This window comes from Crinia signifera, chromosome 11, assembly GCF_055691185.1.
Source record: "Crinia signifera chromosome 11, ASM5569118v1, whole genome shotgun sequence".
In the NCBI taxonomy this organism is placed as follows: domain Eukaryota; kingdom Metazoa; phylum Chordata; class Amphibia; order Anura; family Myobatrachidae; genus Crinia; species Crinia signifera.
The window spans coordinates 126,312,930-126,340,107 of record NC_139227.1 but is presented as its reverse complement, the minus strand read 5'-3'; the positions used below and the strand labels follow the sequence as shown (position 1 = coordinate 126,340,107).

Here is a 27,178-nt window from a genome sequence, read left to right as displayed (position 1 = left end):
ATATGTGTGGGGGATGATATGGAATTTAGTATGTTGGGGAAAAAAGCCAAGTCCAGAATAGGGAATAAGCCACAAAAAACTGTTATGCCGATCCAAACATCATTAGTGGTAAGCAGAGAGCGGCGTCCCGCTAGCTGCTGCTTACCCTCCTTGCAGAATGTATTGCCGAGTGTGGTCCGTTCTGTGCTGGCATCTGCTATTCGGCACCCCACCCCGGAGACCCGCTGCTTTGGGGGGGGGGTGGTTTGTTACGCTCGCCGCCGTCGCTGCTGGGTTGGGGGGGTGTCATCCCCCGGTAATCTGTTTACTGCAGGGACGCAAGTGTGAAGCGGCGGTGACTTGGGGGGGGAATGGTTGCGCTCGCCGCTGCTGCTCAGTAGCGCCGGGGGGGGGGGGGGAGGGGAGCGGCTCATACCCCAGTGAGCTGTTTCCTTCAGGGGTGCTAGTGTGAAGCGGCGGGCAGCGTTGACTAGGGGGGTGGAATAATTGTGCTCTCCGCCACTGCTAAGTAGTGCCGGGGGGGTGCCTTATCCCTCGGTGAGCCGCTGCTTCAGTGTGATGCGGCGGCCGGCTAGTGATTTGGGAGGGGGGATTCGAGAACCCCCTGCTGACCCACTGTATGGCAGGAGGGAGGGATGTGGGCTGTTTAGAAGTGGAATGCTGGGAGGGGGGCGGATCTGTGCAGCGTGAGGGTGTCCGGAGAGCGAGGCTGGGGGGCGGGGCCGAGGAGGGGGCGGATAGTGTGGGAGCTGCTGTGGAGAACGGAGGGCAAGGGGGGTGGTGTGTAGAACGGAAGTGGCCAGGTTTTGCAGTGTGGCTAACGGTGGATGGGCCTGTCAATCAGCCGTGGAGGCCCGCCCACCGTTACCTACACTGCTTGTGAGTGACGGTTCTGGCTAAATATATAAGAGATGTGCCCAAGTCTAAATACAGCTCTGGGCATATGTTCCCAGCCCACATTTATATTATTTGATTTGGGGTGGTATCACCCTAATCACTAATTGTCTATAACCTATAAGGTGCAGTAAACAAGAAAAATACAATTAAAGTGCTCGATGTTTGGTGTCATTTCAGAAGACGGTGTTCCCCGCTCCTCCCGCTCTATGTCCCTGACCATTGGAAAGGTATTACTGCTGAATTCTGTCTCCATCTAATCATTCACTTATATTTACTAAATATTATTGTGAGATAGACTCAAGTGACCATAATAGAGGTAATCTGGTACAAATTATTGAAGCGTCAATCACCTAAATCAACAAAATGCTTATAAATGAAACTGACGCGTTTCTCCAAAAACGTGATTTCTTCAGGGGCACACAATGACATTATAGAGGGAGTAATATATCTACTAATTGCAAGTAGGGAACACTTAGATTGCACCTGAACGCTTGATAATTACACTGGATCTACTAATAACTTAAGGGTTGATTTTATCAAGAAGTGAACTAGTGAAGTAATTGTGCATAGCAACCAATCAGCTTTAACGTAGTGCATTACTATGGGCAACCTGGCTATTTTGTTCACTGTTGGATACATTTCTGTCCAGTCTTCTCCATGATGCACACAGAATAAATGATTACCTGACTTAAACATCTGTATAATGCAATGGCAATGTTGGACAATCTTTATGCATGCACATGTACATACAGTATGTGAGTAAAGGGGGTGTAAGTACATCAGGTGCATTTGTCGGTGGAATGACGACGCTGTCTTTGTTTGCAGAACATGCCGCGCAGGAGAGTGAGCGTTGCTGTCGTCCCAAAATTTAATATGCTGAACATCCCGGGACAGTCCCCAAACACCTCCCCCATCCCTGCACTGTCACCTCTTGTAAGTAGCCTCCTGGACCCGTCATATCTGGTGATTATTTCTACAGGATTTGGCTTCTGAGCGCGCACTTCCTGTACAAACCGTATTGCTGCCAGTATATGGATGCAGGAATGTACAGATTCATACTTATTTGCTTTATTATTATATAATACCAACATACAGTATTACCTAGTGCTTTACCAAGTCATTCACACCAGTCCTTGCTTGTAGTGCCAGGGAACTCATCACCATGGGCCGGCACATCCTGCTCCGTGTGGTTAAGGTCACCCTGCCCCGTGTGGTTAAGGTCACCCTGCCCCCTCCGTGGCAAACGCAGGATTTTCATAGGGGGGGTTTCCAAATGTAATCCAAAATCTCCCACTCTGCAGCGCATTGAAGTACGGGAGTCTGATGGAATGGTAACAGCCCTGAAAATTGGTCTTTTTTATACACTGGATACTGTATAGAATACAGTATTAATATTTTACAGTACAGATGATCTACAGTATAGGCTGTTTTAAATAAGATAAAATTGTCAGGAAATGTTTACACATTTCATAATAAAATACAAAACAGAATAGAACCAGTACTGCACTTTCTAATCTCACAATCTCCCACTTTATGGTAAGGCTCCTGTCTCTTCCTCCTGGCAGCTGCTCTCTGGTCCAGTGTGATGTTTGAAGGCTCAGATCCACGTACAGTGACTGTGATAGAAGAAGCTGGTACACTGGGCATGTGCTGCAGCTCCGCTCTGTCCCTTACACTGCATGATGTGATGGCAGCTCTACTGATCATATTATATACCAGTGCTATTGTTGTCATCATAATTTAAGGCACTTGCCAAGAGGAGGGGGTTTCCAGGCAACCAGAACCCCCCCTGCCTGCGTTTGCCTATGCCCCTGTGTGGTTAAGGTCACCCTGCCCCATGTGGTTAAGGTCACCCTGCCCAGTGTGGTTAAGGTCACAGTGTTCCATTTGATAAGGTCACCCTGTTCAAAAAAAACCCAACATACTCATGTCGACCTTTTGACTGTCACTTTTTGCTTGTGTCGATCTTTTGACTGTGTCAACTTTATGCATTTCGACTTTATTCATGTGTCAACCTAATGACTGTCCTCCTTAATCTTGTCGACTTAATGTTCCCCTAGTACAGGCGGTAGTTCGCTGTCTTATTGGGGGAGGGGGTAATATTATGCTCCTCATTCTTTGGTAAATTGGTAACACCAGGACTAGTTCTTAGAGATCTGTCATGTACATGACTTCTGGATAAACCCTCTCTCTATGTGAACATACTGGATTACACTTATCTTTCTTTGTCCTTTGGAGGCGGAATCACCCAGCGGCAGAAGTAGTCTCCCAGCATCCCCGGCGCTGTCTCCGCTGATAGAAAAGTAAGTTCTTAATTTTAAATTCAAAATAAGTAAAAAAAGACAAAAATACCATCTTCATAATGACAGTGTACAAAATGTTACAGTTTCCATATTTACTCATACCCCTTATACACCTTTCACACCAGCCAAAACCCCGGGTTTGGCACGCGACTAGCGCTGGTGTGAAAGGTTCCCGGGCCAAAATCATGGCAAATTTTGCCTGGATTTCAACCCTGCTAGCTAGCATGGTTGTTCCCAGGGTCCTGGCCGGTGTGAAAGGGGTAGGGGTACTAACCAGGGTTGCTTGTCCATGGTGCGGGCGGTCAGGCTCCCACCTCCTGCCCGCCTCCTGAGTCCTGCCCGCCTCCTTTCTACACCAGAAAATGCAAGGATTTTTCTGGTGTGAAAGGGGCCAACCCGGGAATGCCCCAGTATTCCCGGGTGGGTCCCTGCATTTTCTGGTGTGAAAGGGGTATTATTAGGTAATTACTAGTAATTACAGTGCTAGATTCATTACAGTATAAGTTGTGTGTGTGTGTCACTGTTGCCTATACACTCGATCATATATGAAATGACATGCATGGATAACGACCACCGTTAATGATATTTTCTTGCATATATAGTCTAGTGCACACTCCCATGAAACATTAGCGATGTCATCTGTACATGCGGGATGACAGAGGATATCCCTAGTTACAGCCCAGCCCCTCCCCCATCGCTCGTGTGCACTGGCTGATGACGGTATCACCACCGGGTCCTGTCACTGCTGCCATGACGACAATGTGTTCCCAGCTCATCACTTAGTAGGGGACAGGTTAAGACGCATGTTTTTCACCAGTTAGAGTAGACCCCAGCACCAGGGACATATTTATAATGGATGCAGTGTGCGCAGTACACACGGGCCCCTGAGTCCTAGCTGGGCCCACACCGAATAGTCTGCACCCATTTTTTAAATACTTACCTTTCGGATTCCAGCGATGGAGGCAGCAGCACCGCAGGCACCGCTGGAAAAATTGCCCCTGTGCCATTTTATTTATATTTTGTTTAAGAAAGCTTCTGTCAGAACCGGGGCTGTTTGTGTTTCCGCTATGGTTTTGGATGGCCAGTGGAGGGCGCTGAAAACTTGGAGGTTTAATGAAACCAGAGTGCGTACAATGAAAAGAGTCTGAAGGAGTCACAGAGCAGAGGCACGGCACGGCCATCTGTCTGTGTCTCCCTGCGCCATACTGTGGAGTCTCTGATGCACTGGGATAAACTGCAATACTGGAAGAACTGAGGAGTTTGATGAGTGACAGATATGGTACTGAGAATCAATGGTGAGAATGATTGGTCTGGGTACCGATGATCAGTCTGGGAACTGATGGTGTCAGGTTTGGTCTTAAAAAACGATGTTCAGTCTGGGAATTGAAGGTAATGGTTTTTGGCCTGTGAACCAATGGTACCTGTTATCAGCCTTGGAACCGATGGTTGGGCTGAGACCCAATGGTGCTGGTTATTAGCCTGTAATCCGATGTTTGAGTTGAGCCCCGATGGTGCAGGTTAGAGCCGATGGTCAGTCTGGAAACCAAATGTGATGGTATTCAGTCTGGGAAACGATGTTGATGGTATGAACAAGGTGAACAGCAGAAGTAGATCTGGCAGTAGATGACCAGGTAACAGGTGCAGATGCAGGTACACAGTAGGCAAGTAACGAGCTTGGAGCCTTTGATGCAGTCTCAGGAGAAACTCTCAGGAACAGAGAATTGTTCAAGGCACTGGAGACTTGGGGGATCTCTGCTTATATCCCCCCCAATGGCTGCTGATTTGATACTGGTGCACAGGACTTTGGATTGGGCAAGGAAATTTGCACTGCTGGGAGTACACCTGGATCATGTGCTTGCTGCTGGATGTTGTAGATAGGTGCCCAGGGGTCAGCTAACTCCGGATGTCATGGCGGCACGCAACAGGCCAGCACAGTATATTGGCAATGCTTCCAGACAAGAGTACAGCAGACATTCACAGGACACATGAGAATGCAGCAGAATGTCACCAGCTCACTGCAGTCAGTGAAGGGAAGCTTTAAAGGGCTTAATTGCCCAATCACATGACTCGCATTATTGGTTGATCACTCAGAGCTGCAAGTAACCATGGTAATGGCATCCGCACCTAGGCTGCGCAGCGTGTAGAATCCTCATGATATTTATTGGGCTCATGAACAATGCGGCCCTGCCCAAGGATACCAACACAGACCAGTGGTTCTAAACCCAGGCCTCAACCGATCATGTCATGGTTTGTGGATTTCTTTAATCGGACCCATTGGGACAAGTTCAAGGGGGCAGTTGGGAACCACTAATCAAGACCAAACTGCCAACTGGATTGTTACACTCATGATGATTAAATTCCCTGTTACAGGACTGGTGAGTGCCCTCAGTTGGTAGTAGTGGCAGCAGTAGGACTGAGTAGATCTAGTACCGGTTTTCCTAAGATCTATTGTGAATCACTGTCTGCCTATTAACAACACCTGTGGTTTCCTGTTATATGTTTGCTCAGAACAGAGGGTCAGGGTTCCCAATGCCTTTTAGTGGCTGGGCAAATAGGCTAGGGATCTCTGGAGTGTACCCGCATTGTGAAGCCTAGGTGTTGCCTGCTGGAAAACCTTTATGCTGTAACCTGTGAATTGCAAAGCTGTCAATCCTGTATGCTGTCTGCCTACTGCTAATAAACAGACTTCATTTGCCTCCAGTGTATGTGATTCCTTGTCACAATATGTATGTGAATTGCGCTGTATTTCTCTTCATATAATATACTGTTGCTATAGTCTTCTAATAGATGAGATACGTGGCTGAGTGGCAACAGTGTGATATTATTATTATTGCAAAGGGGAACGCTCTCCCGTCGCTGGGACACATTATGACAGATGTTTCCACTGGAACACAGGATGCCAGACGCTGTGGATTACGTGTGACCCACCCACATCTTGCATGGCGACGGGTCATTCTCATTCCCAGTAAAGGAAATTGTTGCTTCAGTAAAGAAATGGACTCGCTGACGTGTCACAATCATTGGAATATGGAGGATGAGATAAGACAACGGATCACTGGTCATTAACTTAATGCCACGTTATCAGCATCCATCGAGAATGGGGGATTATGGGTAGAGAGGCATTCGTTCAGTGCCGACTGGCTGCAGTTGGTGGACTAACAACAGGGTAGCCGAGGCAGTCGCCCAGGGGCCCAACACACGAGGAGCCTCCACAAACAGCATTGGGGGTCCTCACAATTTAGTTGCCCCGGAGCCCCCCTGCAGACCTTATTCCGGCTCTGTTATTGTATAGATGTTGAAGATTTATGTATTTTAAAGGACCAGGGGGGACAGTTCTGGAAAGGATACGGTATAGATGGTAGACACTTTCTAGGTCGGCAGTCACTAGGACATCCACTAATGGTCGATAGTGACACCTAAGAATTGTCGACATACTGTACCCTAGGTCGACAAAAGCTTTAGGTAAACATGGACATGGTCGACATGAATAAGGTCGTTGTGAGTTTTTCACGACCTATGTTGACCCGGACACCGAGTAAGTGTACTGGGTCCCCTCGCGTGGGCACAGTGCCACGCTGCACTCGGCATACTGATATATTCTCTGTCTATGCCCAATTGGGAGTAAAGTAGGAAAATCACCTTTTTAAAAAAAACGTGAATAACTCATGTCGACCACGTCCGTGTCGATCTTAAGCCTGTGTCGACCTTCTTTCAATGTCGATCTAGGGCAGTGGTTCCAAAACTGTGTGCCTAGGCACCCTGAGGGGCCTCGGGATGTTTGCAGGGGCGCCTTGAATTGGGGTCCACGACCAAAACACATTATTTATGCTCAAAGTGATAGGTAAAACCAGTGCTGGTGGCTGCCAATCATACAATGGACCTTATTCTGGTCTGTTCGCAGGCCTGCGTGCGTTCGCACGGGGCCAATGTTTTTGTATTGCGCTGGGGATGCGTCCATGGCGACCAAACAGGTTGCTGGGTGCACGCACTTAAGCTTGCGAACGGAGGGTGTGTGTGTGTGGGGTGGGGGGGGCGGACTGCCACATATGGGAACGCCCAGCGTTTCATGGGCGTTCCCATGAGAATGCTGGGTGTTCTCATGCTAATGGAGCCTTGATGGACATGCGGAGGGTGGGCCGCTGACATCACCGGATGTCAGCAGTTGCTCAGAGCAACCTTACATATGCGTGTACTTTCCACATCATTTCATGGTCGCCGATGATCGAATGATGTGGGTGTTATCCTGCAGGCTTGAATGGAAAACATCCATTTACAGCCAGAACTCACCTTGTGAATGGTGGGCCGGTGTACCACCATTCACAAGGCGGGATCTGGGTCACTCGCTAGGATGCGAATTTGCATCCGAGCGAATGAACCAGAATACCCCCAATGTAAGGACAATTAGAACCACAGCTGTTCCCCACCACATAAGAAGATAGAGATAAACTATATCGATACAAGGCGCTTGGTATGGGTGTGCTTGAATAGAAGCAGCAATCCAGAAAGAAGGGGGAGTCACCCCCAATACAATATACACAGGAAAAGAGAATGTTGGATGCGCTAATATAAAATTATGAATATCATAAATTATGTGAAAAAGAGAAAAAGGAACCTGGTCAGGTATGAAGAAAAGATAGGCAATTTTAATTATGCAAAACAATAAAATAGTAAAATACAAGAATATTTTTAAAAACAATATGGACAGGAGGTCAATAGTCACCCATTTCGTTGTCAGAGTGGTATGCCAGTCCTTGAAATAAACCCCAATAGGTTTTGTTGTTGGAGTCCAAAGAGACAATTATTTTGTAATCCAATTTGTTGGTATTGGAGGTAAAGTGGGATAATTCTGGTACTGGTGCTTCCACAGAGAATTGCCGGGCCTTTAGGAGGTGGCGTGCCTCCAAGATGATCTATATCTGGGGTAGCCAACCCTAGTCCTCGAGAGCTACCAACAGTGCATGTTTTGCAGGTCTCCTCACAGAATCATAAGTGAGCTAATTAGCTCCATCTGTGTATCTTTTAAAATGTGTCAGTGATTAATGAGTGCAGCTGTGCAGCAGCTAGGTTGTCTGGAAAATGTGAACTGTTGGTAGCTCTCGAGGGCTAGGGTTGGCTACCACTGATCTATATGCCTCGGATGGTGGTAGTTGAACCAGTCCACTTGGTCTCTCAGTACAGCTCGCAATAAACACTTTGGATCCAATTCCTTAGGTGCATAAAGTGCGAAGATGAGATAAAACTGGCAAGGATTTTGCTTGCAAGGGCTCAATGACCATATGTCCTTTATGGATAAACACCTACGCGTTGCGCTGACTACAGCAGCTTTTTTCAAGGTGGCTTGCTCAACTGAGTGATGGGGTTTAAATACCCTCCATAATAGCTTATGTTACACACCTGACCAGGGTAATTAACATGTAATCAACTAAAATATATCTCAAAATATATGTACAGTTTAATACAGAGAATTAGTGGAGACAGACCTATTTATAGTGTATTTCCCGCCTGTATACGTCAATTTTTGGCGCCTAGTGTTATTTATGGCGCTGTATATTAGCGTCTACCGACGTCTATGTGTAGCAGACGGTGGGAGGAGAGGCAGATACGTGGTGCGGCCAGAGACATACATGTTCCGTGTTGCTGGATATCCTGTGTTTTGGAACGCTTGCTGGTGGAATGCAAGCGGAAGTCAGTACTTCTGGAGCGCATATCGTGATTTCCTTGTTGTTTACACGCATACCACAATATTTATAAATTCTTTATTATTAGTGTAGAAAGAGATTCTTTTTTTTTTAACACTAAATTTTTATTGTGGATTTTTCCAGAGGGTAACGGGGGGGGGGGAGTTGGGGTACAGAAGGAAAGAAGGGAGGGTGGGGGACAAAAGAAACAGTAATGGTAAATAATAGATAATAATCAGATCAGGATAATGCTCTAAAAGTATAGTCTTCATTTGTATAAAACAATAAATCTTCATGATACCAAATAGCATTTATCTATTGAGAATTTAGTACAGATAAATCAGGAGGACTGTTGTAAATAGTCGAGTGACCCATTTTTTCATTATAAAGTGACCAGCCATGCCATTTCATAACTATTGAGTTTGGGGAAGAAGAGTACTTGGCGTCAGCAGTCTCGTAGATAAAGTGACTGTGTACCTTATTCCGGATAGCCTCTAAGGATGGTAGGGTATCCGATTTCCACAGTTTAGCAATAATTGTCTTTGTGGCTATAAGGATGTGTCCCAAAATATACCTGTCAGCCGCCAAGAAATGTAATGGGAAAATATGGAGCAGCGCAAGAGCTGGGTCAGGAAGAATGGGTTGGTTCAAAATTATGCTCATTAACTGAAATACCTCCCCACAGAGAGGCCGCAGGCGTGGGCACTCCCAAAATATGTGGAAAATATCCCCAATGTTGCCAAATTTCCTCCAACAGGAATTAGGGGACGATGGCCAAATTTTGTGCAGCCTGGCTGGGGTGAAGTAGGCCCTATGGATAAGCTTGAAAAACATTTCAGAATGATTTATACAACGTGATCTCTTGAAACAGGATCTAAAGATGTTCTCCCAATCTTCCTCACTGAGAGATCTGTTCAGATCTCTCTCCCATAGGGTTTGTGATTTCAATTTATACCTTACGTTGATAGAGAGTAAGTGGGGGTACCACCACGATCAGGGGCAAACGCAGGATTTTCAGAAGGGGGTTTCCAGAGGGGCGGAGCAAAGCACGGAGATGGACACTTAGGTGACCCAGTATATGCCGGGTCAGTAAAAGTATTATAGATAGACCAAATACATACATATACATATATATATATATATATATATATATATATATATATACATACAGGGGCGTCAACAGCAGTGTAGACCCCTGGGCATAGCAATGTATTGGGGCCCCTACCGATCCTCCAGCAGTAGGGGTGGGGGGTGCTTTGAGCGGAAGTTTTGATGTCCTGCGGGTGGTAGGGGGTATTATATCAACCGCTCAGCCTGTAGGGCCTGGATCAGTAATTTACACTAATTACCCCTTTACTGCACAGATGGTGGGAGATTGGGCTGAATGAAGGGGTCCTGATACATAACTTCCAGGGTGGTAGAGGATGTTTAATATGCAGAGGAGGGGTGTATAGTGGAGTCGGCTTATTATTCATAATTTTCTGGTGGGGGGACAGCTTGCTTGACTGCAGATATCTCCAGTTCCTGGAAATACATTTCTTAGATTTTAATGGAATTAAAAACTAGAGAATCCCACCTACCAAATGGTATTGGGGATTAGGGGATCAGAGTTCAGGAGGCAGTGCGATCTGCCAACCAGTTTATAAAACGACATACCAGGTGTGTGGAGCTGGAGCAGTAACCAGCTGCTCGAAGGCTGATATCTCTGGTTCTGGGCACAGTAGAGACAAGCTTCTAGTGTCCATCAAAGGGGGAGAGTCCCAGCTTTTGGAATATACCCTCAGAAAAACTTTAAGTCAGACAGAACCTGAAATATCTGACTGGGAAGGGCAATTAACAGGCTTGGATGGGGACCACTGCTTTGAAGTCAGATATCTCCGGTTCCCAAGTGCCGATTTTTAAAATTATTGTACCCTTAGAAAGAGGGGACCCTCAGCTTTCAGACTAGGACCCTTAGACTCCTGGAGGGGTTTCTGGGTACTCAGAACCCCCCCCCCCTGCGTGTGCTACTGACGATATGCCACCTTTGTGAGAGTAAGCGCTCACCCTAGTTTTAAGAAAGGCGGGGAAAGCTGGTTTTGTGTTAGGTGTATTTAGATGTGATTGTAACCAACTCCTTATCTGTAGATAGATGAAAAAGTCCTGTTTGTGGATATTAAAATTGTTTTGTATATAATCGAAGGGTGCGAAATTATCCCCGACATACAGGTCTCCCACTGAAACTATTCCCTGATTAATCCATCTATCTAATGGCACATTGGGGATTATAGATTTCAAAGCTTTTAAAGATAAGAAGGGGGCTGGTAGGGCTGGCTTTTCTAAAGAAGCCATCATTTTATACCAGACATCTAGGGTGGCTTTGATGGATTTACAGAGGGCAGAGAATTTCCTAGTTTCAGAATGTGGGAGCCATATCAGGTCCGCGATAGGTATAGGGTGGGAGTAGGTACTCTCCAACATCACCCACGGTTTTGGGTCATTAAGATCGAACCAAACCCTAGCCTGGTTCAGAACACAAGAGTTGTAGTACGTTTCAATATCGGGGTAGGCAACGCCACCTTCGGATTTAGGCCTCAGTAGTATCTTCTTTGCGATTCTAGGTTTGGCCCCTTTCCAGATATACTTAGTCAGAAGTTGGTTAATTTTGTTCATTAAGTTTTTTGGGGGGGATCTTGGGATAGAGCGAAAAAGGTACATCAATTTCGGTAAGAGAACCATTTTAGCCGCAGCAACTCTCCCTAGCCATGATACATCGTGCATCATCCAGTCTCCAGTCAGCTCCGCAAAGGCCCTCAACAAGGGGTTAAAATTGCATTCAAATATATGGTTTTCTAGTGCCAAATTAATTCCTAGGTATCTCAGAGAGCGGGTTTGCCATGAGTACTTGTACTTTTCCTTCAACCTAGTAATGATATCCGGGGGGAGCCCCAGGGGGAGAGCCTCCGTCTTACTAGTGTTTAATTTATAGAATGATACTTCGGAGTAATCTTGTAGCACCCTGTGCAGAGCAGGAAGAGAATTTCCAGGCTCTAATATACACAATAGGACATCATCCGCAAAAAGGCTTATTTTGTGGGTCGAGCTCCCAATTACTGGGCACTTAATAGAGTCATTACATCTTATGTGTTCAGCTAGAGGCTCAACTGCCAAAGCAAAGATCAAGGGAGAAAGTGGGCACCCCTGACGGGTACCGTTGGAGATTTTGAAACCTGAGGAAGTGCAACCATTTGTGAATACCCTTGCAGAGGGACAGGAATAAATGGCTAGGATTGAATCTAGTATCCGGCTGCTAAAACCAAATTTTTCTAAAGTTGCATGCATGAATCCCCAGTGGAGCCTATCAAAGGCCTTCTCGGCATCCAATGATAGGACTAAAAGGGCGATATTCTTAGACGAGCAGAATTCAATAACGCCTAGCACCCTGCGCGTGTTGTCCGGGGCCTGTCTGTTTAAAACAAAACCAACCTGATCATTTTTAATGAGAGAGGGGAGTAGTGGGCTTATGCGGTTAGCAACTAATTTAGCATATAATTTCAGATCTGAGTTGAGGAGCGCAATAGGTCTATAGTTTTGGACTGCTGTTTGGGGTTTCCCTGGTTTAGGGATGGTGATGATGCGGGATTCTAGCATTTCAGAGGGGAAATGTTTTGCCAATGAGGCCTCATTAAATACTTTAAGTAATACTGGTGACAATTGGGATTTGAAAGTTTTGTAAAAATTAGATGGGAACCCATCGGGTCCAGGGGCCTTGTCCGATGGTAGGGAGTCTATACCAGTTTGGACCTCTTCTAGTGACCAGGGTGCATTAAGAGACAGACATGACTCCGGGGACAACGCGGGGAGGTTGATCCTATTCAAAAAGTTTTGGATCTTCTCATAGTGTGGTTGGTGAGTGGAAGGGTCATCCTTCAAATTATAGAGTTTAGAGTAATACTCTGAGAAGACGTTGGCTATCTCATTTGGGTCATATACTTTTGAGCCCCGGTCAGAATAGATCATGTGGATTTTTTCCTTTGCTCTCTTTCCCCTTAGCTTTCTAGCTTATAGTCTGCCCGACCGGTTTCCAAGTAGATAAAATTTCTGATTTAGTCTATTAACGTTACGTTGGACTTCAGCCAGGTAATAACCATTAACTTTATCCCTTGCTTCATTTAATAGCTTAAACAACGATTTATCAGCTGGGTTGGACTTATGGGCAGCTTCAAGGGTAGTGAGCTCCAGTTCAGCTTGTACCAAGGATTTCTTGTGGTCTTTTTTCATTTTGGCGGCTATTTGAATTGCTGAGCCTCGTACTACCGCCTTAAGAGCGCACCAATGGTTAAAAGTAGAGGTGGCTTCAGGGGAGTTCTCCTGTAAATAGTAGTCTATTGATGTGCGTATAGCCTGCTGAGCCTCCAGCTGAACAAGAGTCTGACGGCCCATACGCCACGGGCTGGGAGCTGTTGTCCTACTCATTATTTCCCATTCGATATATACCGGGGAGTGATCCGACCAAGACCTGGGGAGAATTTTGATCTTGTTAAAGGAGTCTAAAGACCATTTGTCTGATATGGCAAGGTCAATTCTCGAGTAGGTGCCATGAACGTGAGAATAGAAAGTATAATCCCTTACTGAAGGGCTTTTGACCCACCATATATCAAAGAGATCATATTCTGCTAGCAACTGGCGGAGACCCCTAGAGGGATTGCGGGGCCGACTGGAGGATCCGGGGCGAGCATACGTACTATCTATAGCGGGGTCTGGGACCAAGTTAAAGTCTCCCAGGAGCAGTAAGGCTCCCTTAAGTAGTTGCTGGACTTTGGAGCAGAGCTTTCTACAAAATGGGAGTTGCCTAGTGTTAGGGGCATAACAGGACACAATAGTCACGTCTCAGGAATCTCCCGTCCGGGTCGGAGTATTGGGATGAGAGGGAAAATTACAGTGTTGCGAAATCAAGATCGCAACTTCGGCTCTTTTGGATGGACCATTAGCCATGTAACAGTGCGGGTAATTTCTGTCATGAAATAACGGGGGAGCTGAGTCTATAAAATGCGTTTCCTGGACAGCTGCAATCTGGACTTTATGTTTATGAAAATATTTAAGAGCTAACCTCCTCTTATTAGGGGAGTTAAGGCCTTTAGCGTTGATGGAAATAACGTTAACCATGATCCTCTATTGGGAGAACAGCTTGAAGCATCAGAAACAGGCAAAAAGTTGTACTAGAGTAAACATAAGTAACATCATGACTGTGACCTGGGGAGACAACAAAGGAGTAAAAAGGGAGAAGGTGAGGGAACAGGGAAAGGAGGTGGGGGCCCCCATCCGGGGGTAAGGTTGGACACCGTACCATGGCGACACTCTAAGGAGGTGTGGGGGGTAGTGGAGAGCATAAGAACACCTGGATCTATACCCAGTCCGTAACCTTATATGAGGCCTGAACTAACAACAGCCATTAAGCACATAGGGATTGTCTCAACACACAATTCCCGAGAGGGAATCCGGGGGGACATAACCCATACTCCACTTGTCTGAAAGTAAGTTCTCTAGGCCAGGCAGAGTATGCACAGAAAACAGAACAGATAACATATGAATAACAACCTGTCAAGGAGTTATAAAAAAAAGAAAAACAACAGCAAGGAAAAAAAAAACCCAACAACAGTAAGGCATCTTCCATAGAGAAAACAGTGAGAAGTGACCACTTGGTAGTGTAAGACAGTGACAATCTTTTTATTATTTGGGATGGGGACTCACAAACAGCACTTAATTTTGTCGATCACCTTAATTCAAATAATTATAATTTACAGTTCACTCACACTTTACACCAGAATCGCATCTCCTATCTGGATGTGACCCTAGAAATATCTGGAAAAACCATTGTCACCTCAAATTATACCAAAGAGGTGGGATCTGCGGCCTACCTACATTATAAGTAAGGGATTCCTAAGGGCCAATTGCTTCGCCCCCTTTAGAAACTGCTCAGATCCAAATACTTTCGAGAACCAAGCTAGAGAGATGATGTCCACCTTTGAAACAAGAGGTTACCCAAAATCCCTATTTACTCGAGCATACAATGAAGTCAAAAACTTAGACAGGAAAGAGATCCTTACTACTCACAAAAGAATCCCCCCCCCCCACCAAAACAAAAAATCCTTTTTCACCCAATAATCAACAAAATCAATACCAGATGGCATTTATATCCACCTATAATAATCACTCATCCCAAATACAAAAAATCATTAGAAAAAACCACAATATACTTAAACAAGACCCCTGTTTAGTTGAATTGTTACCTGAGAAACCGGTGTTTGTTTTTCGTAAAAACAAAGCTCTAAAAAATTCCCTCGCACCAAGCTTTATTAATAAAGAAAATCCAATAAAACCCAAAGGAATAACATCAGGAATGTGGCTAAATCCTTCACCAAAAGGTTTCTATAGATGCGGGAATACAAAATGTATTACTTGCACACACATCTCGCAGAAATCCAATTTACAAGTTACTGACCATGAAGGAAATTTGATTAATAACTTTATTAATTGCAATTCTGATCTTGTAATATATATGCTGAAATGCCCTTGTGGCCTCAGATATATCGGTCGTACGACCAGAAAACTAACAATCAGATTTTGCGAACATAGACAAAATGTGGTAAAAACAGTACAAACACATAGTGTCTCTCTACATTTTTCAGAAAAGCACCAGGGCAATCCGAAAGTATTAACCATAACTGGCATAGAACACATCCCACAAACCATAAGAGGAGGGGACCGTTACAAAAAATTATGTAAGCAAGAAGTTTATTGGATGTTCAAAATGCAATCTATTCATCCTGACGGCCTAAATGAGGCCATTAAACTTAATGCAATTATCTAGAATTGTCCCTTTTTTTCCTTTCTAAAATTAATGTCTCTTCTGAATAAATGAATACATTTTTTTTTTCAAAAATAAATAAATGCGTGAACATGAATAATAGACTTAGGGATCTATTTTTATAAACTTGTATAATTATTATATTTTTTGGGATGCATAAGCACACATTCTTCCTGTGATATACAGGAGATGCTTCTCCTTTTTCCAAACAATGAAATTGTACTTTTGTAACAGTGGTACCTTCTAAGTAAAATGACATCTGCATATGTCCAACTATAATTATCTTTAAACAAAACAACATATTATATGTCCAATCATGTCTAAGAGTTCTTCTTTTTTTGTATTTTTTTGTAATTTTTTGTATTTTTGTATGTCTAATATCGCTTTCCTTCTCTTTTTTTAAACAAAAGAATCTCTTTCTACACTAATAATAAAGAATTTATAAATATTGTGTATATGGAGGAGCGAACTAATCCTTTGACAATTCTCTCTATATAACAAAATACCTTGTGGAGTGTCCGATAAGATGCCGAGTATGCGTGTCAACAACCAGGAAATCGCGATATGCGATCCAGAAGTACTGACTTCCGCTTGCGTCCACCAGCAAGCGTTCCAAAACAAAGGATATCTGGCAACACGGAACATGTATGAGTCTGGCCGCACCACATAGCTGACATGCGGCCTTGCCTCTCCTCCCACCGTCCGCTACACATAGATGTCGGTAGACGCTAATATACAGTGCCATAAATAACACTAGGCGCCAACAATTGACGTATACAGGCGGGAAATACACGCACTGTAGCGTGCATTCCAGATCCCGGAAGTGACGGGTTTCACATATTTTCGGGACCACTCGCATATACTCGGCATCTTACTAGCGCAAATTATAAAGGTACTGGCTATATTTTTATTTAGAAACATCTTTCTATAAATAGGTCTGTCTCCACTAATTCTCTGTATTAAACTGTATATATATTTTGAGATGTATTTTAGTTGATTACATGTTAATTACCCTGGTCAGGTGTGTAACATAAGCTATTATGGAGGGTATTTAAACCCCATCCCTCAGTTGAGCAAGCCACCTTGAAAAAGCTGCTGTAGTCAGCGAAACGCGTAGGTGTTTATCCATAAAGGACATTGAGCCCTTGCCAGCAAAATCCTTGCCAGTTTTATCTCATCTTCGCACTTTATGCACCTAAGGAATTGGATCCAAAGTGTTTATTGCGAGCTGTACTGAGAGACCAAGTGGACTGGTTCAACTACCACCATCCGTGGCATATAGATCATCTTGGAGGCACGCCACCGCCTAAAGGCCCGGCAATTCTCTGTGGAAGCACCAGTACCAGAATACTCCCACTTTACTTCAATACCTACAAATTGGATTACAAAATATTTGTTCTCTTTGGACTCCAACAACAAAACCTATTGGGGTTTCTTTCAAGGACTGGCATACCACTCTGACAACTAAATGGGTGACTATTGACCTCCTGTCCATATTGTTTTTAAAAATATTCTTGTATTTTACTATTTTTTTATTGTTTTGCATAATTAAAATTGCCTATCTTTTCTTCATACCTGACCAGGTTCCTTTTTCTCTTTTTCGCATAATTTATGATATTCATAATTTTATATTAGCGCATCCAACCATTCTCGTTTCCTGTGTTCCCCACCACATAACTGAACCTGGCGGTGACCAGCACAATTTACTTTTTTTTTAATTTTTTTTTATTTATTCATGATAAACTTTATTACCATGGGTGCCTTGAGCAAATGCTGATATTCTAGGGTGCCCTGGTCAAGAAGGTTTGGGCACCACTGATCTAGGGTATGTTGACCATGCTTAGGTGCCGGCCTATTCACTCTTGACCTAGACATTGTGGAACCAGGGTCCACATACCTTTATAAAAAGTTTGAAATTATATTTATCTTCTATTTTATCACTGTATTAGAGATCTAATATCGATGCATCTGATTAATTTCACCAGTGGGAAGTCCACACCAGATACAGAAGCTTCTGAGCTGCCAATTCCAGTGCTGGCGGTGAATTTGCCTGAGGACATCAGTGCGGAGATGAAGGCAAAGATTGAGGAGGAGGCTTATAACAAGGGGTAACAAGATCCGACTAAGTCTATCTTTATCAAGCCTGTAGTGCGGAGACATTTCAAATGACTATTTTTGATTTGAGAGGCCTCTAGATAGTTCCTCTAAGGGCCAGGAACACATCGCTGCAACGCATCAGCCTTAAGCCTTCTTGCTAGGTACGACCACATAACACACAAACCATGGTCTGTTCTAGCCCATTTGGCGTAGAGTAACTCTTGTTGGTTATTTGCCTGATCCTCCGGGAGTTCGTGAAGTCTCAGGCTGTAGGCTTCTGGACGTTCGGGATGAATTGCCAACTACAGTATATTCTATGTTGACCTTTAGTAACCGGGAGATTGCCTTTGTGTCTCAGTTTAATCCTGGAAGGAAAGGCAGTTTTATCAGTAAATGGATAAGGTGCTGCCATCATTTAAATTCTGTCTCAGCAGACAAATATAATGTCCCAATCTGATTATAGCACATGATGTCCAGAATTCAAATCTTTTATTCCATATTTTCTGATTGTGCTACATGTCTATACCCCGCTAATGTTGTCTCACCTCCTCCAAATTATCCTATAACCGCCAAGGTATCAAGAAGGTTTGAAAAAGGTTCAAGTTCTTCAGGTATTTAAAGAGGAAGACGAGGAGAAGTTAATTGAAAATCCAGTGGAGTATAAAGAAGAAGAGAAAGAAGAATTCACCAAACTGAAGGGCAGGTGAGTCTCCGATGTTTGGACTAAGTCTCCGATATATTTTTGTAATCGTCACATAGAGCATTGAAAAGACAGCTCTTAAAGGTATTTCGCACTCGCACCGCATTTCACTTTTGATGTGTGTTTATTTCACTGTACCAAGTGGGTATCCGGTTGTAGAAGCTGTTCTACAGTGGTCTATAGGGTAGGTCAAAGGGCAATAGGTTGACATCAAAAGATAGACATTCAATACTTATTGAGTATCATAAAGGGTTCTCCAGCCAATCAACTCATAAAGAGATGACAGTTGGGAGCTGATTGGCTGGAGCACCATCTGTCATACTCAGTGAGTGTTAAGCCCTCTAATTTGAATTGGTCAAATATATAAATCTGCCTTCACTCCTAGGGGTAAATGTACTAAACCTTCTAGGTTCTACCTTCTACCTTCTAAGGGGTGATGTTGCCCTGTCAATCATTTTTGAGGATGCAGTAGAGAAATGATCAGACATCATTTGAATGGTTGCTATGGGCAACAGCACCTCTTTTCATTTTTAGAAGCTTTTAAATGTACGCCTAAGTCTCCAGTTTGCATGATCTTGTTGAGTGACGCCCTTCATGTCTTAAACTTTTTGCCTTTTTTACCTTACCTGGCAACCTGGCCACTCTCTTGATTTGCTTCTTTTGGATTTGCTGATACTGCTCCATGTACAGGATCCTGCTTTTCAACAGTTCTTCAGCCTACCATGCTGGGAACCAACTTAGGGGGCCACTACAGGGTGCAAAACAATTGATGTGTGTTAGACTCCCCAACCTCGTTATCGTTATTGGTTGCACAAACCTTTGCTGTATTTATTATTTATTTCTCACCAGTTATTTATATAGCGCACGCATATTCCACAGCGCTGTACAGAGAATATTATCACCAGTTATTTATATAGCGCACACATATTCAGCAGCGCTGTACAGAAAATATTATTACCAGTTATTTATATAGCGCACACATAATCCGCAGCGATGTACAGAGACTATTATTACCAGTTATTATATAGCGTACACATATTCCGCAGCGCTGTACAGAGAATATTATTACCAGTTATTTATATAGCGCACGCATATTCCGCAGCGCTGTACAGAGACTATTATTACCAGTTATTTATATAGCGCACACATATTCCGCAGCGCTGTACAGAGAATATTCTTTCAGTTATTATATAGCGCACACATATTCCGCAGCGCTGTACAGAGACTATTATTACCAGTTATTATATAGCACACACATATTCCGCAGAGCTGTTTAGAGAATATTATTACCAGTTATTATATAGCACACACATATTCCGCAGCGCTGTACAGAGACTATTATTACCAGTTATTATATAGCACACACATATTCCGCAGCGCTGTACAGAGAATATTCTTTCAGTTATTATATAGCGCACACATATTCCGCAGCGCTGTACAGAGAATATTATTACCAGTTATTTATATAGCGCACACATATTCTGCAGCGCTGTACATCGAATATTATTACCAGTTATTTATATAACGCACACATATTATGCAGCACTGTACAGAGAATATTATTACCAGTTATTTATATAACGCACACATATTATGCAGCACTGTACAGAGAATAAATATTATTACCAGTTATATTATATAGCGCACACATATTCCGCAGCGATGTACAGAGAATATTTGAACACTCACATCAGTCCCTGCCCCAGAGGAGCTTACAATCTATATTCCCTACCACATGTACACACACACAGACATTCTAGGGTTAATTTTATTGGGAGCCAATTAATCAATCAGTATATTTTTGGTGAGTAGTAATAATTAGAATGTTAAACGGTGTTACACAGGTAGAAAAAGAATTAGGTGCTAAATTAAGTATTACAATGTGATACCCCAAAGGCCACTCGACATATCCCTAAAACTAAAGGTGCCCATACACGTGCCGATACTGGCATGCGTTTTGGGCTAAAATAGCGATAAAAAGACAGTACAAAAAGTATGTGCAGCACATACTTTTTGTACTGTGCGATGAGATGCCGCGGGAGCGCGCTTCTCATAGCACACATCGCACCGCCAGAATCGGCACGTGTATGGGCACCTTAATATTGGGCTGGGTGTAATGCAGTGCGAGTCTCATCGATGTAGGGGGGGGGGACGACTTCAGCACAGTTCAAAATTCAAATAGGAGAGCCACTGAGAGTCAGTTTGGAATGGCAGTTGGTGTGGCTCACCAGCTGCAGCCCCTCCTCTGCATCCGCCACTAGTCCACATGCAGTACATTATTAGATAAAAGAACAAACAGGAGATTTGGGGCTTCAATATGGAGATCAGGTCACCCCAAATGTAGCACTATCAGATTTAATACAACTTGTACATTCTAAATCATATTATTAAATTTTTTTGTTGCAGTAAAATGGAAGAATACATTGACTATTTCCATGTGCTGTATCCCAAACTACTCAAGCATTGGAGCGCCTTCTCCATTGTGGCAGCTGGGGTTCTCCTACTGGCCGTCCTGTTGAGTATTTACAATTCCTTTGCTTCATGCACTGAACCACCGGATAGCGGACATGGCAAGGCCACGTGCTCTGTGCCTCAGAAATTCTCCTGGTGGACTTCAGGTTCTCAGCACAAACAGCGGAGGCAGTAGAGGACACTTGGCCTAGCTGGGACTGGCCAGGTTTTCACAAGATGGATCCTTAGTATCCATACACCACTGTGGAGCGACTACCATGTACGGTTGGACAAATGAAAGGACAAATAGGGATATATTTTTAGAAATTTTGCCAGTTTCCTGCACAAGACAAAATGTTGCTTCACCACAAATGTTATGACAAAAAACAGTCGGCATGACCACATTTGAGGGGGGTTTCCAGCCTCTAATGCACAGGTTGTCCGGGACAGTATAATAGTGGAATCCATGGATGGAAGAGTTTGAGGCTGCCCTAACGCTATGCTGTTTGAGGCTACTACTATGTATGTCCTAAGTCTATGTGATGCGTCTATAAATTATTATTGAGTACCAAAGTCGGTGGTGGTTCTACTGCTGTTCATAGCCCAGTCAGACGTAACTCTCAGGGTTCCAGTTGATGTCCAGAAGAGGACCTCTTTCTACTAAGAGCAATGCAGGACTTGGGAGGCTGGATCTGCATTGCTGGCCTCTCCTTAATTTTCTACCAATAGGGCCGGTGATGCAGTGTTCCACCTCCAAACACAGCGGTCATACGGTGCCATCAGGGGTTCAAAAACATAAGTGCATATCTCATTGTGATTGTATGTTTGGGTGTGGATTATTAGGCAGACTAGATAGGCAGTCAATAGATTGACAGGGTGAAAATGTTGACATTTTGACAGCGTCAACATTTTGACCTTAAATGTTTAGAAGATCATCTGCAGCTTGCAGCTCATCGTTCTTGGTAAGAGGTTTGGGTCAGGGGTCAATATCGGACAGTACAATGCTGCAATGTTCTTCTGAGTTTCCCATGATTGATAGTCAATAAGGAAACAGAGTATCTCCAAATGAACTTGAGATTGGAGGTAGGAACAGATAGCGACCAGGGGTGGGATGGAGAGTTGGTCACAGCTCAAAGTAAAAGTAAAAACTGTCACAGCTCAAAGTGGAAATACATTGCAGAAGCCGTCATTTTGACAGACTTTCAACTAGAAACATAATATATAACTAATATTATTTGAAATGGCTCCCCCTAGTGGTTGTGGTCATGGACAAATGTTCCAGCTGACCATTATTGCTCAAAGGGGCAAAACCTATTCATAAATGTCAAAGGCCTAAGGCAAAAGGGTATATTCCATCTCCTGCGTCTAGGTGCACAGGTTCTCAAAGTCGGTCATCAGGACCCCACACAGTGCATGTTTTCCAGGTCTCCTCACATAATCAAGTGAAATAATTAGCTCCACCAGTGGATCTTTTAAAATGAGTGCAACTGTAGGGTCCTTAGGACCGACTTTGAGAACCACTGGACTAGGTAGATATTATTGAACAGGCTATTAATCAGCAGTCCTCTGTCTGGATTCAGGTTGTCACCATAATGAATTTTAGGCCACTAAACCGGGAACAAACAAAATATAAATTGGACACCTAGAACCTGGGTTTCCGATACTGTATATATGACATTTAGCATGTGTTCATGTGGACGGTGCGGCACAGCTGGATTTGATGAACGGGAATCAGCAGGAAATGAATGTAAGCTATTAGCAAAAGCTATTCTGTAGAATGCATTTGTCAGTGTCACTGTCATCTTCTGTCGGGTAGGTCATAAGGAACATTTACCTCGCCATTGTCCAGGGTGCAGGCGGGAGTGCTGGTTACAGGCGGAAAGGTTTATGTCATTTTAGGAAGTTATTGACAGCAAACCAGAATATCAGAATTAGTCATAGGAGGCTTCTGCCTAAGGTGCTAGAGTTCAGTAGCACCCCATCTGTAATTACCTGATTGACGTGGCATGTATGGCCCAGCTGGCATGAAGCACCACCAGATTACCCAGTAACACATTTGTTTTGCTCACAATCCCACCTATTGTAAATACACCAGACAGATGTGTGAACAGCACTACCTACATTCAGGGGCTGGTGCGGGGCAGAATACACCCATCCCCCTCTGGAGCAAACTGATACAAGTGTCTCTGAGTCCTGGGAGAGTGGCAACCAGGTGGTACTGGAGGGCAATGGGCCTATAAGTATATGTTCTCACGTAGACATACTGTAAGTGCAAGCTATGTACGTTCTGCAAATGGGTAAGTAGGTTTGTTTTAAGACACCAGGCATAGGGATGGTGTAAGTACGCACGATCCAGGTGCTGCAAATCGGGCAGAATAAAGAGGGTCCCTGACTATAATGCAAATCAAAAATAAACTGCCCAAAATTATTATTTATTTTTATTTCAATCATTTTTATTTAAATAATAAAACGAAACCTTATCTCCATATGGAAAAATCCAATAATAAACATTTCCTGCATTTTATGGAGGAGCGTAACTACCTGGATGCCGGATTCCACTATCCTTTACCTTATGATATAAAAGAATAGAGATCGGTAAAGATGTGACCCAACAAGGGCAAATGTCACGTAGTACCCTTGTGACATGAAAGGTCCCAAAGCCCCTTCCCCCCGCCCCAATAAATGTGTTCTAGGGGGCAGCACATTGTTAGCTAGGTGGTAGAGTGTTACTTCTAGATCCAAACTACCAATTGGTACGGAGCTTGGAGAATGGCATTTTATAGCAGAGTATCAGCACAAGGTACCAAAGCGTGTTTCAGTTTCATTGGTGGAATGTTTTCCCTGAAAGCACAATTCACACTTTCATTGGGATCCGGTCAGCATACAGGCTTCCAGGATGCTGGCAGTCGGAATGCCGACACTGCTGGCTTACGAATCTTGACTGGTGACATCCCGAATGGAAGTATGCCCGGCCTTCGTAGTGTTAGGCCAGGGGGATTAGGGTTAGAGGGGAAGGATAGGGATGGCTGCGTTGGGGGGTATTAAGCTGTGAGGGATGGTTAATGTTTTATGCATTATTTATTTTGCAGTGTCAGCAGTTAACACAAAACGATAGAATATACATTCTCATCAACGTTGAAATTGTAAACAGATCTCCCTCCTTCCACTCTACCTCTTCCTCTCCCTCTCCTATTCTTCTCTCTCTCTCTCCTTCCTTTTTCCCCTTTCTCTCTATATACCCCTTCCTCTTATTCCCCCCTTCCTGTCTCCCCCCCTGCCTATCTCACTCCCTCCCTTCCTCTCTCTCCTCTTCCACTTTCTCCTTCCCGTCTCTCCTCACTTCCTATCCCTCTCCCCCTTCTCTCATTCCCTTTCCACTTTCTCCTTCCCGTCTCTCCCAACTTCAACTCTCTGGGCGGTATTCAATGAGAATACCTGCGAGGTGCAGCGAATCCTTTTTAGGATTCGCTGCACATTCGCCACATTCCGGAGCCTCGCTGGCTCCGGTATTCAACGAGTCAGGGGCTCGCTGCCCCTGACCGGCGAATATGAGCTCCTGCGGCGAACGCCGCAGGGAGCCTGAGGACGGTGGCAGGCAGAGAGACGGAAGTCTCTCTGCCTGCCCCAGAACGTTTGTGGGGGGGAGGTGGGCTCCCCGGGTGCCAGGCAGCACAGGCTGCCCCCCGGGGGTGCCAGCAGGGGAGCGTATATTCACTACACACGATCGTAACGATCGGGTGCAGTGAATATATGAATATCTAATTAGCGGCTCGGCTCCGGCGCCCCCTGCTGGCTGCTGTGTAAAAAAAATAATAATAATTTTTTTTTAAATTAAATATATATTCATGTGCTTACAGCACATGAATAAAAATAGCATCGCCCTCCTCAGAATAAAATTCCTGATTTTTTTACACCAAATGTAAAAAACAAAACACTTTATTTTAAAAGTTCACATTCCACTTCACCATAAAAAGATAGCGATTGCTACTCTGTGAATCATGGCGAAAAAAAACCTTGAAATGTATTCGCGATCTGGTCATTGAATAGGGTGATTCACCGTTTTTGTCAAAAATTCGCCAAACAGCACAAATTCGCCATAAAAACATGGCGTATCAGGTTCATTGAATACCGCCCTCTCTCTCTCCCTTTCCACTTTCTCTTTCTCCCTTTCTCCCACTCTCAACTTCTGTGTGTATATATTGATTATTTGCCCCAGGAACTATAGCAATTACAGATATGAGAGCTCTTGTTTAAGTCCATAAGCAAACCCTGTCCGGCTTTGTGCTAGATTAATTTATGTCTGTGTTTAGTAACCATGTTTCCAGCCGAACCCCGCAGCCCCCCCCCCCCCATCCCAGCTAGCAATATGGTGGGGTCCATATGAGTGACATCTCATTCAGTCCTGAATCTACAATGCCAGCTCGTGGTTGACTCTCCTGTGTGATATCAGTGGTCCTGTTACTGCCTCTTACTATTATTTTCAGCTTGGCCGGATGCGTCTTCCTCTATGTCAGATATTGGATTATTTGCCTGATTATAACCCTGTAGTGTTATTATTGTGTTATTGTTGTCTGTGACCTGCACAGCACTGAATTGTACTGATCTGATAACATAAGTCACTATTTTGTGTTGATTATTTAAAGTCTTAGTAAAGGTAAATGTTGCACGAGCCGTGCGGTGTTCTACTGTAAGATAACACATACTTGACTGGGAAAATAAACCAAGTGTAGTGTAAGAGCTGTGTGTGTATTTATTCCCTTACACCTGTAATAAAGGGGGGTACTCTTCAGAGATGGGAGTGAGTGCTGGTTGTGGGTTCACAGGGATCGGCCAATGTAGCCCACCCAGCTGCCCGGCAGCCAATGTATCCCTCCCAGCAGCCAATGTATCCCACCCGGCAGCCAATGTATAATGCCTTTTTTGGAAAAGGGTTAATCCCAACCACCTCAAGCTCTCCCTTCACCTGCTGCTGCTGAACCCAGGTAGGAAAGTTCAATCCCAATTTGTTTTCCAAGAAACAAGTGAAGCAGTGTAATTAAGGGCTAACTGCAGCGCTGGTGAGTATATGTCCCAGATTTTCTGTAGGGTATGCAGAGGAATATGAAACAGTTCTTGAGGAAAAAATATATACTGTATGATCCTTGCACTTTTCTTAAAACAGCCAATACTTTATTTCCACCAACGAAATCAGAGGAAAAAATTCCTCTTTAAGGAAAAAATTATAAAAAATGCAAAAATTGCAATACACATTTAAAAACAGTTATTTCCACTTGAACAAATAGAGATTTACTTTGAGCTCACCGGACCTCCAGGGGAAGCAATTTTTCTCTCCTCTCCACTTGATGTTATAAATCCACTTGTCACACTAGGACTCCTCTTCTGGACGCCGCACTGCCACTGCGGCTGTCCTTCAGATTACCTCCGTGTGTTAGGGATAGTGGACAGGGGGCTGATGTCTCTGAGCTAGGTGCACGGCTATTGGAAGCACACGTGTCACCCTCCCGTCTGTCCCGTCTGCAGGTCAGCGGGGTCTTGGCCGTGAGACCGCCCAGTAGCCAATGTATCCCGCCCAGACGCCAATGTATCCCGCCCATCAGCTAATGTATCCCTCCCAGCAGCCAATATGTCCTGTCTGGCAGTCAATGTATGATGACTAGCAGCCATTGTATCTCTCCCAGCTGCCAATGTATCCCACCCGGCAGTCAATGTATCCCGCCCGGCAGCCCTATATATATATCCCACCCAACAGCCGATGTATCCTACCAGCAGCCAATATATCCTTATGTTTCCATCATTTGGGGTGATTCGGCATGTATACCATAATAACGTCAGCCACATTTATTGTAAGTTACTGGAATTGCATATGTTCCAACTGTCCCAATTTTTGCCCCAAAAATGGGACTGTCCCGCTGTCCCACCTACAGGTAGCAGTGTCCTGCAGGGGGGGGGGGGGGTGGTAGGGAACACCCCCTGTCCGAGCAGCAGTTACACTATGAGCATACCGATGCCCACCTGCTGAGGTCATGCCCCCTTCCGGTTGAGATGAGACAAAGGTAATGTAAAATTACTGACAAAATATTGTAATTTTCTTAAATTGTGAGTAATAATGAGTCACGCATTTTACCTTCTCACATTAGAAAATATATATTTTGGGGTCATGGGGAGAGATCTGCTGTACCGACACATTACAATACTGACCAGAACC

General features: G+C 44.2%; 1 protein-coding gene and 1 long non-coding RNA gene across 4 annotated transcripts in view; one reads left to right on the top strand and one right to left on the bottom strand.

Annotated features, from left to right (window-relative positions):
• Positions 1–25,697, top strand: part of IRAG1 (inositol 1,4,5-triphosphate receptor associated 1) — a 124,091-nt gene extending 98,394 nt beyond the window's left edge. For both annotated transcript variants that reach the window (XM_083164728.1, XM_083164727.1), the window contains exons 15-20: positions 1,075–1,124; positions 1,723–1,830; positions 3,136–3,200; positions 17,711–17,833; positions 18,397–18,525; positions 20,929–25,697. In XM_083164728.1, the coding sequence (XP_083020854.1) occupies positions 1,075–1,124; positions 1,723–1,830; positions 3,136–3,200; positions 17,711–17,833; positions 18,397–18,525; positions 20,929–21,169 (716 nt within the window). In that variant the 3' untranslated portion in view covers positions 21,170–25,697. The remainder of the gene's footprint in view (positions 1–1,074; positions 1,125–1,722; positions 1,831–3,135; positions 3,201–17,710; positions 17,834–18,396; positions 18,526–20,928) is intronic.
• LOC146045705 (uncharacterized) overlaps positions 879–27,178 on the bottom strand; it is a 46,431-nt gene continuing 20,131 nt past the window's right edge. Inside the window, exons 4-5 of one of the 2 annotated variants that reach the window (XR_014465568.1) lie at positions 19,149–19,270; positions 879–3,207 (exon numbers count right to left, since the gene is read on the bottom strand). This is a non-coding gene — a long non-coding RNA (uncharacterized LOC146045705). The remainder of the gene's footprint in view (positions 3,208–19,148; positions 19,271–27,178) is intronic. The other variant, XR_014465567.1, reaches the window with a different exon arrangement.